The sequence below is a fragment of the Macaca nemestrina genome, chromosome 7 (genome assembly GCF_043159975.1).
Source record: "Macaca nemestrina isolate mMacNem1 chromosome 7, mMacNem.hap1, whole genome shotgun sequence".
In the NCBI taxonomy this organism is placed as follows: Eukaryota; Metazoa; Chordata; class Mammalia; order Primates; family Cercopithecidae; genus Macaca; species Macaca nemestrina.
In genome coordinates, this window is record NC_092131.1 from 49,491,312 (window position 1) to 49,510,990 (window position 19,679).

Below are 19,679 nucleotides of genomic sequence, written 5' to 3' on the forward strand. Positions count from 1 at the left end.
GGGTCTCCCTATGTTGCCTAAGCTGGTCTCGAACTCCTGGCCTCAAACGATCCCCCCACCTCGGCCTCCTAAAGTGCTGAGATTACAGGCGTGAGCCACTGTGCCGAGCCATTGGGCAGATTTTAAATGTCTCTAGCAGGGCTGCCTCCCCCATTGCCCACTTCTGGTCCAAGAAAAAAACTCGCACCTATTCTTGCATCTTCTCCTCCCCCTCGGTGGGATGTGTGGCAAATTCCTAAGCTGCATAGATGCTGTCACTCTCTCTACCCTACTGCTTCAGGGGAATAGCCACAGCATCCCATCTTTAGATTCCTGAGACAACAGTCCAGTGGGTCCTCAAACTCCTGGGGCACAAGCTCTCCAAGTGATCTTCTTGCTGTTCCTTCCACTGGGCTCCATCAAACTGGCCACCACAAGCCAACCCTCCTCCAAGAAATTCTCTCTGCTATCCAGCAGCAGCCTTTTCTGTGTTTGAGGTGGGTGTCGGGCTTCTGGTCTTCATCATGCCCTTTGTAGGCCCCTGTTAGTTTTCTAGCAACTCACTTTGGAATGGAGGCATACCTACCATCTATTGCCTGGGACTTTGACTAGGAAAGAGTTCATCTTATCTACCTGTGACAGAAAGATTCATTTATTCCACAGTAAGCACCTGGGCCCTCCTAGCCATTATCAGTGCTGCTGCCATACCCAACCTGAGTCCCAGAATGCCTTGCTGCACTGCCTGCACCCTGTGGGCTGAATGTTGGGAATTCACTTGGACCAGATAAAACAAGAAAAAAATCACAGCAAAATTCATTTTCTTTGGAACAAAGTTCACTTTCTTGCCCTTTCTCAAACAGACTCCAAGAGATACCTGAGTTGCCTTAAGAGGCTCACAAACCCAACATTCACACAAGCCGACCCCTATCTCATCCCTGAAATAGACACATAAAAGGGCTCCCCCAGCTGCTCCTCTCTGAGGCCTCCACCACTTGTTTCAATGACTTTTATTTTGAACTACTCTGTACCAATTAAAAGTCACAGCCAATAACCCGGGCCAATCCTGGCCACTGAGTGCCAGCCATTATGGTTTAACTTTTATGGAAAGAAGACCTCTGAGGCCAGGTGAGCTTTAATTACACCTCTTTTGTTAGTTCAGAGTTTCACGTTATGCCAAGAAAGCATTAGCCTCATACCTTGTTTATACTACAGAGGAATGAAGGGGGCAAAATTGCTCCTTTTCCCTTATTTCCAAATCACTCTTTTCTTAATAGGTTAAAGTTAACTTCTTATAAAACCTTCACAATAAAACATCATGCTTAAAAAAAGAGAGTCTCAGGTTCTTGGCACTGAGCATTGCCAGCACTTCACGGTTAGATTTTTCCTCTTAGCTAGCTGTTCTTTTCCTTTCAGCGGAATGCTTTCTGGTTTTTATAGCTAAATGGGATGAGAGAAGCAAAACAGCAAGAGGTATTCATGTAGTCATGTTACATTAAATTTCTCTAACATACAGTTCCATTAGAGTTTCTTTCTTACTTACAGAATACCATTGTGTATACTTAGGATTTCAGTCCTCCAAAGCAGGCCTGCTTACAAGAAATGGGAGATTAAAGAAGTGATGTCTCTATAGAAAGAGAAATAACATGTCAATTGTGTTTATTTGTTGGGTTACATGATTTATGCTTTCTCATGTGAAGATGGAACAAAGAAAAGGAGACACGTGACTTTGTTTAGATAATTCCCAAGGAAAGTTGGAGTCCCTCCTTCATGAAAAGGGTTGCCTTTCATTTAAAATATAAAGGGTACTGATGGCTTCTGGGGAAGAAAAAAGATTTCTTGTCTAATAAATGAATTCAAGATGCACCTAATTTAGTCTCCAGAGGAGGAGGATATTTAACATTCTAAGGGAAAAAGAAAAAAAAGGGGAATGAAGGAAGACTCCCATAAAACAGGAAATTTAAGGGCCCTTTCATGAAACTTTATGTTCATATAGATGTGAAAAGGAACAATGTAATCTGAGTTTAAAGTATCCATTTAAAATTCTTTGGTTACCCAGGACACATTTCAGCCTCATTCCACTTCTCTATATCTTAATTAATTCTCATCCTAGGTGGATAATTAAATAAAACAATAATACTGGGCAAAAGCTTTAGAAAACTCTAATATGAAAAAAGAAAATATGTTAATAAAGTTTCCAAATAGATGTTCTCTTATCTTGTTTTCCTACTGGAAAAATAGGTGGCAAAGAAGGGCCAATTCTAACTCTACTTATATAATTTGTGATTTCACAAGGCTAGAAATTAGTGCATGCAATTAGCATTAATGAGTATCAAAAAAAAAAACCCTTCTGTGTATTAAAAGATTATGGCCTTGCACTAGATGTTCACTTTTTCTTTAAAATCATCATCACTGCTTCAGAGAAAGTTGTATTTTAAAAGAGAAAATCCAGATGTAAATGTGTAGCAAGAAAAAGGAAAACTAACTAAAACCAAAACTATGTTTATTGACTGTGCTTCAGAAGAGAAAAATCTCAACACACACACACACACACACACACACACACACACACACACGCTTTCTCTGTGGATTAATGTGAATGCAATAATCATGCAGTGAAAGTGATGATACAATGATGTACTTTCTAAAACTCTATTAGGGGACAACTTGTCATCTTTAGTGCTTGGAAAATGGGAACCACATTCCATCACCCCCATATAAGCCCTTCTGTGGACAGTCTCCCTGCCCTAACCCACAGGACTTTAATTCAGCCACAGAATGAGGCTGTCAATTCATTGGGAACTATATGCCCCTCTTGTTATTGGGAAGTTTCAAGTTCCTGAAACTTGATGTATGTTCATCTTAAAAGCAAGAGCTTTGTTTACAACATATAATGACAAAAGAATCTTAGTTTAACGCCAAGAACCAGATTATTGCCTCAGAAAATTACCTCCCAAAGGAGAAAGATTCTTATTAAAAGGGGAGGATTTCAAAGTCACTTTAGAACTGTACCTCTGGGTGTTATTTTCAGGTATCATAAAGCATTCGAATTCAGCTGCTTTTTGATCCAAGTAAAACACTTCTAAAGATAAGTGAGATTTGTTTCCTGAGTTGAGGATATCTTTAAGTGACAGATGCAAGACAATAAAAGGCCTTTTTCAGGCGCATATAAACTGGAACAACGACAAACAAATTTCAAGACTGTTGAAAGATTGAGAAACCTCACAGACACCTCGCATTTAACACATTCTCAATGGACTTCAGACTTCCTGGCTGTTCCTGAACTATTTCCTGTGAAGTAAGACATCATATATCAGTGTCAAAATGCACTTCAGCTGATACTTTCCACAGCTCTCAGACAAGTCCTCAACAATCCGGCATACATGAGAACCAGCCTGTGAAAGAGGAGGAAATTTTACCATGTGAATGATCTCACCATTGTCCAGTTATGCATATGCATTCACTCATTTGTTCATTCAAGAAACATGTGAGGCTTCCTGTCCTCTAGTAATGGTTCCCAATCCCAGCTAACCATCAGAATCACCTGGGCCCTCCCACCAGCTGTTGGTTTGGTGGGTATGGAGTGGGACCTGTGTATCTTTTTTTTTTTTTTTTTTTTTGGGATGGAGTCTCGCTGTGTTGCCCAGGCTGGAGTGCAGTGGTATAATCTTGACTCACTGCGACCTCTGCCTCCCAGGTTCAAGCGATTCTCCTGCCTCAGCCTCCTGAGTAGCTGGGATTACAGGTGCACACCATCATGCCTGGCTAATTTTTGTATTTTTAGTAGAGCCGGGGTTTCACCATGTTGGTCAGGCTGGTATCAAACTCCTGACCTCATGATCTGCCTGCCTCAGCCTCCTAAAGTGCTGGAATTATAGGTGTGAGCCACCGTGCCCAGTTGGTGCCTGTGCATCTTAGTTTATAAATGGTCCACAGCCAGATTTGGAACCACTCCTTTTGTATTTCATGATCTCATTGATGAGAGGTTTACAGGCAGTGGGAGACCATCTTTATTCTCTAAATTCTTAAGCTACCTCTTCATCGTGACATCCTATTCTGCTCCTCTCTTGTTACTGAAGTTCCCAGGCCTTCTCAGGCCGGGGCCAGTGGTGGAAAGATTGGTGATGGACAGAGGAAACAGAAGAAAGGAGAAGAATGTTTAAAAATGAAAACGTGATTCTCTTTCCCTTACCATTTTACTGCTGCTTTTATTCCAGCTGCCAGGAATGGTGAGATTCCTTATGCCAGACTATCCCTCCTGCCAGTAACAGTTATAAGCTCTGGACAAAATATAAAAACCAGTTGTTTGAAGGCACTGGAGAATGATCAAAAGCAAGCAGAAACTGAGAATATTTATACTTTGAAAGGAGGAATACAGTTGGTGAGACCCACATTTATCCAGGGCACTTGCCATTGCCCGCATGCATGGAGGACACACTCATGCAGTAGTGACAGTGTTGCTGGGCTTAGAGGTCACAACAAGCATCCAGAGCTCCCAGAAAGGCTGAAAATTGAGCAGGAAAATCACACAAAGAAGGCAGCTACAGATCGTGGGCTCCCCAATATCTGCATGCTGACTCTCTCAAATTCTTAGCTACTATGTGAACTGCACATGTGCTGGGTGAAAATCCAGGGAACCCACTGCAAAGCAACACCTGGAAGCCTGAAAGAGATGTCAACAGTTGGCTGATACTGGAAGGACAGAGTTTAGGATTCATGTCCTTCCAATCTAGAGGGCCTTGGTAAACAACTTGAATATTCCACTGAAACCTTAGGACTGTAGCTTAAGAATAAGGACCACATCCAAAGGCTAAGAACTGTGCTTACTTATGCTGACCTACTAAGATTCAGATTGATCCTTATAAACTCCTGTCTAAATTACCCAAGACTTACACAAACCTAAAGAGATATCAGGGGCCAATCCCATTCTATTGCTGCTGTTGTTGTTGTTAAGAACAAGGACTACTTCTACTTGTACCAGTCCTTGCAATGCTCAGATTTCTGATTAATAAACCTAATGGGAAAGACTATAGATTTGTTTAAAAACTCAGAGCAATCAATAGAATTATGCTTCTTAGATTCCCAGTGTTTCCTACCCAAATACTATCTTGTCTTCCATCCCCTCCATGAGTCAATGTTTTATGGCAGTACGTAAACATGCAGCTTTATTTTAGTAACCAGTAGTTAAAGAGAATCAGTGCTTGCTTGTTTCATATGCAAAAATCATCAGACTTGAGGACCTATAAAATCACCTTCATATTTTTCTCAATGTCTAAGTAAATGATCTTAAGGATCTAAATACTCCACGAAGATCCACCCTTATACAATTTATTGCTGTGTTCTCCTGCTATAAGACTTCAATTATTTCTTAATGAAATTGGCAGAAAAGGGGCATAAAATGTCAACTGAAAAGTTACAACTCTACCTGAAAATTTCTAACTACATAATTTCAAAAGATCTACAAAATTTGAAATGAAATGATTTTGGTTATGATTGGTCTGTAGGCAGATACTCTCTGTTATCCTCTAGAATGAAAACGATTTCATCTTATCTAAGCTCCCAAAATCAAAGACAATTAAGATTTTCAGGGCCTGGCACAGTGGCTTGCCACTGTAATCTCAGCACTTTGGGAGGCCAAGGAGGGCGGGTCACTTGAGGCCAGGAATTTGAGACCAGCCTGGCCAACATGGTGAAACGCTGTCTGTACTAAAAATACAAAAAATTAGCTGGGCATCGTGGCACGCACCTGTAGTCCCAGCTCCTCAGGAGGCTGAGGTGGGAGAATCGCTTGAATGCGAGAGGTGGAGGTTTTAGTGAACCGAGATCACACCACTGCACTCCAGCCTGGGCAACAGAGCAAACCTTGTCTCAAAAAAAAAAAAAAAAAAAAAAGAAAAAAAAATTTCTCAGGATTGCCCTTATAAGAGCTTCCTAAGACAAGATTACAGACTCCCTTGCATGGGATGAAAAGGCAGCAAAAGTCTACCCCTCTCTGAAGGTCTCCCCCAGCAACTCTATACTTTGTATATCCCTAACTGTGCCAAACAGAGGAAAGACAAAGCTGCCTAACAGGAGCATTAATTCGGCTGAGAGAAGCTTCACACCAGTAGTGTATTGGCTCTCTGAACAAATCTCCCGGTCTGGTGGCTACAATGTACTCTCCCTGCCTACACAGGCGGGGGAAGCAGCTCAGGGGTCACAGCTCCTGCAGCAGGTTGACTAGCACTTACTGCTGCACCAGCTCTTTGCATTCCACATGCTGTGCAGTCCCTGCTACTTCTAGGCAGCACTCAGCATTTCTCTGTCAGCTGCCTCACTGATGATGAAATCCTTCTACTGTCAACCTCACAACTGCACATCATTCAGATTTTAATCTCACCACTGACTCCCTCTTCTATATAAGGAGGAATCCGTGACTTTTGTGGCACCTGGGAGATTAAGAATGCCTAGCTCCTACTAAACACATGCCTACCCTATTACCTAGAAATGCCTCCAAAACAAATCAGCCCATCTGTCTACTAAAATAAATGTACAACAATATTCATAGCAGCTTTATTTATAACAGAAAGTGGTAAGACCCCAAATGTCCATCAACAGTAGAATGAATTAATGAATTGTGCTATAGTCACACAATGGAATGCCACACAGCCATAAAAAACAACAAACTGGCTGAGTGTGGTGGCTCACGCCTGTAATCCCAGCACTTTGGGAGGCCAAGGCAGGCAGATCACCTGAGGTCGGGAGTTTGAGACCAGGCTGACCAACATGGAGAAACCCCATCTCTACTAAAAATACAAAAGTAGCTGGGCGTGGTGGTGCATACCTGTAATCCCAGCTACTCAGGAGACTGAGGCAGGAGAATCGCTTGAATCCAGGAGGTGGAGGTTGCAGTGAGCCAAGATCAAGCCATTGCACTCTAGCCTGGGCAACAAGAGCCAAACTCCATCTCAAAAAAAAAAAAAAAAAAAAAAAACTACAAAAATATATATGAACATCACAGATATTATACTTACAAAAGAAACTAGAAAGAAGAGTACATACTCTGTAATTCTACCTACATGAAATTCAAAAATAAACAAAAGTAACTGATGGTGATAGAAGTCAGAAAGGTGGTTACTTCTAGGGGAAGAGGGGTATGTATTGACTAGGAAAGGGGCACAAGGGAACCTTCTGGGTTGCTAGGAAGTGTTCTAGTTCTACTTGGGAGACGTTACACAGGTATATATAGACAAAAGTAGAAATTCATTGAGCTCTCCACTTGATTAGTACTTTACTATATAAATTATATTTTCAGTAGAAAGCAAAAACTAAACACACAAGAATGCCCAGATCAAATCTTAGTCAATTCTGACTTAACAGTATTTGTAGATGACTTACCTTAAAATAACAAAGGCATTTTCTGTACAGAATACACCGTCGCTACCTAACATGCAGCTATCAAAGCTGCTCCATGGGCTAATGTTCAGTCTGCCCAAGCGGATGAATGAATTCCTCTGACTTGGTCTTGCACTTTGGCAAAGAAGAAATTGTAAACACTAAATAGATAGTAGATATGCATTTGGAATTGCTCATAACTGTGGGATACTACAGAAACAAAGTGGATATTTTTACTTTTTAAGTTACTCTTAACGAAAATGGTAAAGACACTAAAACTACCAAAAACGGTAAAGACATTGAAAATTCATTATAAGCTATTCAATATGAAAAATGTGTGTCAGTTAAGTTAGAAACTCACAAACTACAACACTGAAAACCAATGACAATGCCTTTGCTAACTCAAATGCTAAACAAGTAGCTTTTATTACCCCAACTACAAAGAATTCCATCAAATTGACATCTATCCCCACTTGGAAGGAAAATTGGCTCAATTTAGACAAGCTATAATTGGCTCATAACAATCAATCCAGCCTTCTGAGAAACAATATTGGCAATTACAGGGACATTTTCTTCATAAAGCTGGGTGCTAGCAGTCTCTGACAGCGGCCTGGGAGTGCCATGATCCATCAAATGGATGCTAACTTGACCCATGATTTTTTGCATCATGAAAGAATCAAATTAAGCTCCATGGTAAATAATGAAAAAAATCAAAATTTGATCAGGAAGTGGTAGAATAATATCTCATCTATAACTAACATTACCCAGTTATAACTGAAAAGGCAAAACAAAATACAGTAACTCCTCAAAGCCCTTTCAGCATTTACAAATGAGTTTTATACAACCATCCAGGTCATTAAGCTGTAAATATATATTAGTAATAGTCTGTTATCAGGAGGGATAGAACCTGTTCCTTGATGAAAAGCTACAGATGTGCCAGGTGTGGTGGCTCACGCCTGCAATCCCAGCACTTTGGGAGGCTGAGGCAGGTAGATCACTTGAGGTCAGGAGTTTGAGACCAGCCTGACCAACATGGTGAAACCCCGTCTCTACTGAAAATACAAAAATCAGCCAGGTGTGGTGGTGGGCGCCTGTAATCCCAGTTACTTGGGAGGCTGAGGCAAGAGAATTGCTTGAAACTGGGAGGCGGAGGTTGAAGTGAGCCGAGATTGTGCCACTGCACTCCAGCCTGGGTGACAGAGCAAGACTGTGTCTAAAAAAAAAAAAAAGAAAAAAAAATCTACGGATGTTTCAGAAAGAAAACATTGCTAGACTTTGTGTTCCCAATACAGGGAATTCCTACTTCTTTTCAGTGACTGTGGAACTCATTTCATCATAACAGTCCTATAGGACTCTGCAGAATTTCTCTCCGAATGCAAAAACTGTACTCTCCATTCAGGAAAGGTAAAAAAGAACAAATGGAGGCACTGAAACAAAAGCTGTCCCAATCAGGGGCTGGCACACTATACCCCATGGGCCAAATCTGGCCTGAAGTCTTTTCATGCGGTCCATGAGCTAAAAAATGTTTCTTACATATTTTAAAAGTTTGTAGAAAAAACAAAGAGGGATATGGACTATGTGACAGAGACCACATGTGGCCTTCAAAGCCAAGAATATTTACTCTCTGGCCTTTTACTGAGAAAATGTGCTGACTCCAAGTCTAAAGTATCAAAAATCCCTAATCTGCCTTAGCCTAATGTTTTGCCACTAGTGTTAATGGCCACAAGACTACCTTCTCAGAGCTCATACAGATTTTCTCTCTAGGACATCATTTATAGCATGCCCTATGTGGTTAGGAATAACTCTACCAAGAACTATTTTTTGTCACATGCAGATTTAGCTAAATATTGTCAGAAGTTCATTAGTATATGGTTTTGTGCCCAGTATGTACAAACCGCCTTTCTAAAGGAGACATCATTCAAACCTTTATATCAATTCGAGCTTAGTGACCAGTTCCACTAGAAGAGAAATCAATGTTTGTTAAGTTGCAAAAATGGCCACAGATTCTTCCCATCCCATATGCATGCTCCCTAGCATGCGACTTTACAGATCTACCCACCAAGAAATGGAGTCTAATTATCTACTATTTGAATCTGGGCTTGGACACATGACTTAGCTTGGGCAACAAAACATTAGCAATATGACACAAGCAGAGGCTTGAAGGCTGCTTGCATACTGAAGCTTGCCCTCTCTTACTGCTCATAGGAACTCTCAGATCAACATCACATAAATGAGCTTGGGCTAGCCTCTTGGATAATGAGAGACACATGACCCAGTTACCTCCATTTCCCTGCCAACAGCCAGCAACCACTAGATATGTGAGTGAGGCCATCAACTATCAATTAAGTGTAAATGCATGTGTGAGGATCAGACAACATCATGTGGAGCAAAGCAAAGTTGTCGTAGTTGAGCCGAGCCCAAATTGCTCATCCCCAAAATCATAAGTAAATAAATGATTGTTTTATGCTACTTAGTTTGGGGTGGTTTGTCCTACAGAAAATGCTAATTGACACAGACACAAAAATGCATTAGAACGTTATTGGAAGGAGCTACTTCAGGTCCTCTTGACAACAGCTACAACTGACCCACAGTTACATATGTCATATTGAAAATGAACTTTCAACTAAGACGAATGGACTTCTACTCCCATGAGTGACCACAAGTTGAGGCTAACCAACAAGCCTCCAGAAGCTGGTTTCAAGGCACACAACTTACCTGAGATCTTCAGATCAAGCAGACAACTTTGTAAGTGCAAATTACACCCAAGACAATGAAAAAACAGAAACAAAAAACAAAACCAGATCTTTTTGTTATACCCAATCAAATGAACTGACTCCTGTGTAAAATTGGTATGTGTAACTAAAAGCTATTGCTTTCCTTTTCTATGACTGTACTTTTCTTCATTTTTTCCCCTCCCTTTTTTGAAGCAAAATACGTTTCCACTACCTTGTTTTTAAGAATGAGAGACCATAGCTTCATCTGCTAACCTGCCTCTTGCTGGACCTGTTATCCATTTCTATCTTCAGACAACACTCAAATCATAGGAATACTTCTGCTTAATGCTAGCAAACAATCCCACCAACTTTAAGATCTGAATATCTGTATACTTTAGAGCATACCACAAATATGTCTAGACTCAGTTACTCAGGCTGTTGTTTTAATTACATAGAACTACACACAGTCAATATTTTATCTGGAGAGAAAAGTCAACCCAATCACATTTTTAAATTATCTCGAGTGTCCATGGTACTTTTATAACCTGTCCGACTATTGGGGAATGTGAGCAAAGGAAATAAAAATACTTACCAAGCTTGACAAGCAATCCCATATAACTATCCTGATGATAGAAATACCTCTGATATTACAATTTACATATTTACTCATAATGTAACACCTTGTAAAAAATAGAAAAATGTCCATGCTCAGGAAAAGCAGGATACAAGATGCCAACTCAAATAGTTTGTCATCATAATTCTGGGAAAAAGACATACACTTTTAACTCTTCACATATACATCATATTAATTATGGGGCCAGTGGGCCTGTTCTTTATCTGTGACCTCTATGTATACTGAGAACTACTCCCGGGGAGCATGTATTCCTGGTAGATAGACTCCTTCCCAGCTCCTTTGAAGATCTTTTTTTTTTTTTTTTTTTTTTTTTTGAGACGGAGTCTCGCTCTGTCACCCAGGCTGGAGTGCAGTGGCCGGATCTCAGCTCACTGCAAGCTCTGCCTCCCAGGTTCACGCCATTCTCCTGCCTCAGCCTCCCGAGTAGCTGGGACTACAGGCGCCTGCCACCTCGCCCGGCTAAGTTTTTGTATTTTTAGTAGAGACGGGGTTTCACTGTGTTACCCAGGATGGTCTCGATCTCCTGACCTCGTGATCCGCCCGTCTCGGCCTCCCAAAGTGCTGGGATTACCCTTTGAAGATCTTAAGTCCTGTTCAGTCTCATCATTTGGGTCTCTTCAGAAGTCTCGTAGGAGTGACCTCCCAGGAGATGGTAGGAGTGTATTGAACTGCTTGAGGATTTTTAACTTTGGTTAGGGGTCCCTGAATTCCAGAGATGTATCAATAACTTATTCCTCACTATGGCTGAAATTATAAATGTGACTATTTATACTATAAAGACCCAGAAAAAGAGCTCCGATTTGCTTGCTGTCTTGGTAATTACTGGGCCATCAAAGCTTTACAATATTTACAGGCCTCATAAAGGGGCATCTGTACTCTGGCTAATATTTCCTATTGTTTCTAGGTAAACACTTCAGGACAAGAAGAAAAAATATTTTAAAAAGATTACAGACACAGGCTGATGACTCTCAAAGGTTTGTCAGTCTACCCCCCATTCTCCTACCTAGGTCAAATAAAAACACTGCCTTCATGAAATTCCCTAAACTATAATGATCAGATTTCTCATTAGAAAGTTTGCTTTTCTCTACTGCATTTCTAATAGTCTTAAAACTACTGTGCAACTGATGTTTAATGATCAAATGATGATTCCATATTAGGGAGAGACAATTTCTTGTGGTTAATCTCTGTCCTCCAGGAGAGGCGTATGACCAAAAGCAGGAATGACATCCTGAGGTGACTGCCCAGCCTCCCCCTGAGGATCCACGCCGCACTGTACACCCCACGTCCTTCATACTTCATGTTTGTTAAACAGATGCACATACGGATATATGACAGAAAAGAATGCTTCAGTGAGTTTTCTCTTAGTAACAGCACAGAAATATTAAGGACTGTACTCTTCATTATTGTTCAAGTTACTCATATATAAGGAAATACCACAGTATCAGGACATCTTTCAAAAGATAAGTATATTTCAATTATATAATAATAATTTTTTTTTCTTTGAGAGTCTCGCTCTGTCACCCAGGCTGGAGTGCAGTGGTGCAGTCTCAGCTCACTGCAACCTCCACCTCCTGGGTTCAAGCAATTCTCCTGTCTCAGCCTCCCAAGTAGCTGGGACTACAGGCACATGCCACAACACCTAGCTAACTTTTGTATTTTTGGTAGAGACGGGGTTTCACCATGTTGGCCAGGTTGGCCTCGAACTCCTGACTTCAGGTGACCCACCCGCCTCGGCCTCCCAAACTGCTGGGATTACAGACGTGAACCACTGCGCCCAGCCAGTTATAGAATTATTTTTTGATTGGGGGTGGTAATACACTATGAACTTAAAAATGCTACTTTACTTATTTTTAAAATGTTTTGAGTTAATAGAAAAACAATAAAAAATCTAAAGATATATGTTAACATTTTAAAGAGTTATTAAGGAATCAGAAACTTGTAAGTAATAAGAAACATATTGAAATAATCTTCTAAGAATAAATATATTTATTCAAGATTCTATTAAAGTATACAAAGAGCGAATTTAGGATTTAAACCAAAGGAACATTTTATTTTTTATTTTTTTTTTTGAGACAGAGCCTTACTCTGTTGCCCAGGCTGGAGTGAAGTGGTGCAGTCTCAGCTCATTGCCACCTCTGCCTCCTGGGTTGAAGTGATTCTCCTGCCTCAGCCTCCCAAGTAGCTGGGATTACAGGCGCGCACCACCATGCCTGGCTGATTTTTGTATTTTTAGTAGAGACGGCGTTTCACCATGTTGACCAGGCTGGTCTTGAACTCCTGACTTTGGGTGATCTACCTGCCTCAGTCTCCCAAAGTGCTGGGATTACAGGTGTGAGCCACCTGCGCCTAGCAGAAAGGAACATTTTAAACACATGTTAGCCTAGTGTTAAGGCATATTAGCTCAGCGTTGGTTTTTGTTGTTGTTGTTGTTGTTGTTGTTTTGAGACATGGTCTCATTCTGTCACCCAAGCTGGAATGCAGGGGCACAATCACGGCTCACTACAGTCTTGACATCCTGGGCTCAAGCAATCCTCTCACCTCACCCTCTTGAGTAGCTAGGGCTACAGGTGTGTGCAACCATGCCCAGCTAATTTTTTGTATTTTTGGTAGAGATGGGTTTCGCCATGTTGCCCAGGCTGGTCTCAAACTCCTGAGCTCAAGTGATCTGCCCTCAGCCTCCCAAAGTCTTGGGATTACAGGCATGAGCCAGCGTGCCCAGTCATAGCCCAGCAATATTAACAGCCTTGATCTTGATAGTCTACCTCTTAATAGCATGCCTCATAAATAGTTTATTCCAGAAGTTGGAAATTGTAAAATTAAATATAAAATAAAAATTTTAAAGCTTATAAAATCAAAAGTGCCATTTAGTTTGTTTTTACATATATAGTCTTATTCCAAAAGGATTTGAAGTGGTTGGCAGAGGAATGTGTACAGGAGTAACCCTGAACAGAAATAATCCTATAAAGCAAAATACTGATGAATGCTGGGCTTGGTGGCTCACGCCTGTAATCCCAGCACTTTGGGAGGCTGAGGCAGGCAGATCACCTGAGGTTGGGAGTTTGAGACCAGCCTGACCAACACGGAGAAACCACGTCTCTACTAAAAATACAAAATTAGCTGGGCGTGGTGGCGCACGCCTGTAATCCCAGCTACTCAGGAGGCGGAAGCAGGAGAATCGCTTGAACCCAGGAGGCAAAGGTTGCGGTGAGCCAAGATTGTGCCATTGCACTCCAGCCTGGGCAACAAGAGCGAAATTCAATCGGACACTAATTTTTTTTTTAAAAAAGCTCAAGTGCACAAGGAGTAGAATAAATCCAAGATTACAATTCTACCCTAAAGTTAGAAAAGGCAGGCTTTCTATGGTTAGAGAGAAAAATCTACCAACACCTTTAAATAAAAAATGCTTTAGCTAAAATAAGATTTTGCTAATATCCTTCCAAGGCAGAAAAAACTATGAAAACCAGAAACCAAGGTTGGGGGTTAGGGTGTCACGTTTAAAATGAAGCAGCACTAGGCAACATTTCACCAGCTTTCACCTTGCCCAGAGACTTGTAGATGAGTATCAAAAACAAATTAAAATCCACAGAGCAGCATTTCTTCCACTTGTTTAAAGGAAACTATTATAAGCAGAACTGTCTGTCCAAAGGGCCATATCAAAGAAAATGTGTTCTAAAGTGAAACCTAAAACATTCCAGTAACCAAATACCTGAGAGAAGCTGTGAGGAAGTGCATGTAGAAGGCTGACACATTTCTGATTTTCCACAGATTCTTGCAGCTTCTATGTTCAGTGAGAAAAAAAATCCCCAGGCAATGGCCCCTACTAGAAGTTAAAGGAATTCTAAATTGCTCTTCAGTAATTCTCAGCCTTGAGTGCCCATTAAAATTACCTGAAAAGGTCTTTTTTTTTTAAATACCAATGCCTGGACCCCATCCAAGATCAATTAAATTGAAATCCCTTGGTACAAGGCCCAGGCATTAGTATTTTTTAAAGCTCCCAGAGGTTCTAATGTGCTGCCAGTGCTGAGACCCACTTAGCAACCTACAAAAAGGCTGAAAAAGTCAAGGATGACTATAATTACTGTGTGTTTGAAATTCAGTTGTGACAGAAAATGATTTTTCCGGGAGGTAAATTTTTTTCACTAGTGCTAGGCTGCCTGTCTTTTCATGCGCTTATACCCTGTACTATACAGTACTGAAATCCCTCAAGATAATAAGAACATCACCATCTAGTGAGCACTGACATGGTATCAAGCACTGTGCTGGGCACTACCCAACCCCATCTCCACACACAATCACTAATGCCCATTATTCTGCAAAAATAAGTATTAAACCCATTAACCTGAAACAGCTGATAAAAAGGGGCTTTGCTGGCCCCTATCACAGAGCAAGGAGTTACAGAAATTGGGATTAGAACCTACATGTATCTGATTACAAAGCAATGCTTTTTATTTTCCTTTAATTTTAGGTATTTATGTTGCAAAAGTTAATAGAGTTACATGTTTCACAGGTTTATAAAGGTTTATATGGTATACATAAGACATATAAAAATTAATCTCACTGATAATTTTTTTCTATCACAACTGAAGTTCAAATACATAGTAACCGCGATTATCCTTGATTCCTATCACTTAGCCTCTCCTATGACCCAGCCAACAATTCTCCTCCCTGGAGACAAACTTAGCAGTTTCTTGTTTCTATAATACATTTATAAGCAAACAAATGTAAGAATATGTGACATACCATACATCTGAATTCCTCCCCACCCCATTTTAAATAATTTCAACAATTGCATAGTTCACACACTATTTCGCACATGGCTTTTTCACTTTAATAGTGCATCTGAGAGATTATTCCATATCAATACATAAACTTTTTAAAGTCTTTTTTTGTAATACATAGTATCCCATTGTACTGATGTACCACCACTTTAAAACCAGTCTATTATTGATAGACATTTAATTTTTTTCTATTTGCTGTTATAAAAATGTCAGAATGAATAACCTTGAACTACCTAATTTTATAAATACATAGATAATTACACCTATAGATTAAATGCCTAGATGTCGAAAGCCATGCCTTCTCCACTACTCTGTGCTATCTCAGGATTCTAAGAAACAACTCACAGTCAGACTTATGATGACTTATACTTATTTTATTTAAAAACTTTAAATACCCAAATTATGCTTTTCATTTTATTTAAAAAAATTGGAAATGTTTTTTTTCAGAATATGCTCAAAAACCGAACAGTCTGAGAGACGGTTTTAAGCGAAGGTAAAATGACTTTAAAATCAGTGGCATAAACACTGTGCTGGCTGTCCCTTCCCGTTCAGAAGGTATCTGCCCCCGAAGACTCCACGTCCTCCTGCATCGTGCTGATGCTCAGAGACTGAGAGCAATCCTCGAGGTTCACTGAGGGCAGCGTCATGGACACCTTGGCAGGGGGCATCTGTGAAGCGGAGAGTGGCATTGCTTTCCCACCTGCACAAAGGACAAGTTCATTCAGCTCAACATGCATATCCTGAGTATTCACGTGCTTTATACTTTGTGAAATAATATGGCGGGGGGAGGGATGGGGGATGGATTCCAAATAAGTATTGCATATGAGGGAATCTCTTGTCCCACGGTGCTCGAACTTGTCAGAGAGGTAAAATACACCTTCCTCCTTTCTACCATCACTCCTAATCAGTCAGAGACAACATTTCAAGAGTATATAAACTAAAAGTTGTGATACAAATGATAAATGCTAAGTAAGATCAAGTAGGGTTAAGGGCCTAGTCTCTGAAATCCAGAATTAACTTCTTGCTGGCTGTGTGGCTGTCAGCAAGTTATTTTACCATTCAAAAGTTCAGTTTCCCATATGTTAAATGGGATAATAGTACCTACCTTGCACAGTATAGTGAGGATAAAATAGTGTCAGTGAAGAGCTCAACAACAGAGCTTAGCACTCAGTAAGTGGTCAGAAACTAAGCGCTCCCATTACCACTAAAAGATGGCCATTATTACTACTATTACCATTAAGTAAATAGCTAGGAGAGCAATAAAACACTATAATAGCCAGAAATTAAAGGTTTGTGGTTAGCACAAGAACGTGTTTTTTGTTTTCTTTTGTTTTTGTTTTTAAAGAGGTAAGACATGAGTCATGTAAAAGGCATTTGAAGTCAAAGGTTGCCAAGGCACTTTGCTCTTCCTCCTATTCCTAAAAAATGGACTCAAGAGCATGCCATTAATAGTGATTTACTGAGTGCCTAAGGGTGTTATGCTATTAGTTAACAGAAGTGATATAAGGTTAGCAATGTCAGAGGAAAAACATACTGCAGTGGTCATCCAAGTATTATTGACACTTGACTTTGGAAAGCGTTTTTCTCTGTAAAATAGACTTCTCTCTCTACTGTAAAGCAGACATTATCTCTACATTTAATGAAATATGAAAAAAAGTTCCCATTCCATGGGTTGAGAGTAATATTATAATGTCTAATATGAAAGCTGGCTGGTGGTAGAGGGCAGGCAGTTTGGGATGAATAATTCATTAATATGTAAAAAATTCAAAGTTGACTACGTTAAGTGTATGTATCTGCCTATACCCGAATTCACCCCTGTAAGTTTAAAGCACAATGCCTAAGAATATAAAGACTGTCAACTTGGTATTATTTGAAACAAACAAACAAAAATGCCCATTTAAAATTTCATGGATTTACCATAGACATAAGAATAATAAATACCTTAACAATAAATTACCTTAAACAATCTAAAAGACATATTTCAGACAAGAAAGAGTCATAGTAATTTTTCTAAAATCCCTTTATGTTTTTCAAGTAGTTTCTACAGTAATAACATAGAATCTTTCATTAAATTTGTATAGGGGCCACAGTACAATTAGACAGTTCTGGAGATTTTAATGATGACTCAATCACAGCTGTCCAAGATTAGAATACTTATAAAAGGAAAATTCCTTTCATATAAGGAAATTTAACAAAGACTATTTTAAATACTATACCATTCGTTTTTTGTTACTTGTATCAATTTCATTTTTTTATAAAAAGGGAGAGGAAGATTTGGCATCATTACAGCAATATCACAAACTATAATACCATAGTATTTAAAAAGAAAGCAAGTTTTACGTGAATTTAAATAGAATAAATATTTTAAATAGGAAAAGACTTTAGTCTTTTCAGTTTGTCAGGATATAATAAAAATGAAATGAATAGACACTAAAAACTATTTTTTTTAATCTTTTTTTTTTTTTTTTTTTGAGACAGGTTCTTGCTCTGTCACCTAGGCTGGAGTGCAGTGGCATGATCATGGCTCACTGCAGCTTCAACCTTGTAGGCTCAAGTGATCCTTCCACCTCAGCCTCACAAGTAGTTAGGACCATAGGTATGCACCACCATGCCTGGTTAATTTAACAAAATTTTTTGTAAAGGGAGGGTCTCCCTATGTTGCCCTGGCTGGTCTTAAACTCCTTTGTCTCAAACTCCCTGGTCTCAAGTGATCCCCCTTCTTCAGCCCCTCAAAGTGCTGACATTACAGATGTGAGTCACCATGCCTGGCCTTAAAAATGTATATAGGACATAAGCATTAATAATATATAATATTTAAATATTCTTATATTTTACAAAGCCATGATGCAGAATACACAAAATAACTCAGGGAAGCAGCCAATATCAGAGCTCACCTCATCAATAAAGTAAAAACTAACACTGGATATAACTAAGTTCTAGAGCAAATTAATTTTCCACTCATACAAACAACTTAATGTTACCTTCTAATTATTATTAAGAAAAACTCCATTCCTTGAGTTATGCATCTGCCAAAAACAACAGTGATACCAAATACTCTTTTCTCTGTTATTTAATTTCACAAAACCACTTTGTATATACCTTCTTTTTCTACTTTGTGCATGAAATTACTGATTAAATTGCTCAATGCTGTAACTAGAGCTATAACTTTTTAGGGTGGGGGGATCTCCTAGAAGTTTCCAAGTCTCAAGGAACATACTGAATTCAATCACTATAAGCATTTCTTGCAATTATTGCCTTATATTTGTATAACAATTCAAATTTTGTAAATACATTTTCCCCATCATATAATCTGATCCTAACAGTAAATCTGGGAAACAGACAAGGCAATTGAGGCCCAGAGACGTTAAGGTGGGCTTCTCCAAAAGCATATATGCACTAACTAAACATCTATATGAATCTTCTGCATGTATGGAGCTAAGAGCATATGCAGATGAAGAAGACAGAGTCCTCATCCTCAAGAAGTTCATCACCTAGTAGGGGAGATAAACATGTATAGGAATCCTTAGTTTAAAGGAAGTGGAAGGTAGCCATTGAGTTGGGTCTGAAAAGATGGTGGGAAGGCAATGAAGGAAACAAGAACAACAAAATAAAGTCAAGATAAAGTTAATGTGTTAAGGGAACTCTGAGTATTCTGATATCAAATATTGTTCAGATAGGAGGAATGGTGAGATGAGGCTATAACGCAAGGCCAGGGCCAAGTCCTGTAAAAGCAGTAAGGAGTCACAAAAGATTTTGAACAGAGGAATAATTTGAGCAAATGTATGGTCTAATATCCAGCATCTACCAGGAACTTAAACAAATTTATAAGAGAAAAACAACCCAAAAGGACACAGACACTTTTCAAAAGAAGACATACATGAAGCCAGCAAGCATATGAATAAAAGCTTAATATCATTGCTCATTAGAGAAATGCAAATCAAAACCACAATGAGATACCATCTCATACCAGTCAGAATGGGTATTATTAAAAGGCCAAAAAATAACAGATGCTGGTGAGATTGCAGAGAAAAGGGAACACTCATTCACTTGGTAGGAGTGTAAATTAGTTCAACCATTATGGAAAGTAATATGATGTATTCCTCAAAGAGCTAAAAGCAGAACTACCATTCGACCCAGCAATTCCATTACTGGGTTTATACCCAGAGGAATATAAATCAGTCAAACATAAAGACACATATACGC

The 19,679-nt window shown here is 39.5% G+C and overlaps 1 protein-coding gene across 10 annotated transcripts in view; it reads right to left on the reverse strand.

The window, feature by feature from the left end:
• Nucleotides 1–15,835: 15,835 nt before the first annotated feature.
• Nucleotides 15,836–19,679, reverse strand: part of LOC105473617 (KIAA0586 ortholog) — a 123,548-nt gene continuing 119,704 nt past the window's right edge. For 9 of the 10 annotated variants that reach the window (XR_982355.2, XM_011727479.2, XM_071100102.1 and 6 more), the window contains one exon: nucleotides 15,836–16,176. Coding sequence is in view for 8 of the 10 variants with exons in the window: in XM_071100104.1 (XP_070956205.1) it covers nucleotides 15,987–16,176 (190 nt within the window). In the remaining 2 variants the exon portion in view is untranslated. The remainder of the gene's footprint in view (nucleotides 16,177–19,679) is intronic. The other variant, XR_011625835.1, reaches the window with a different exon arrangement.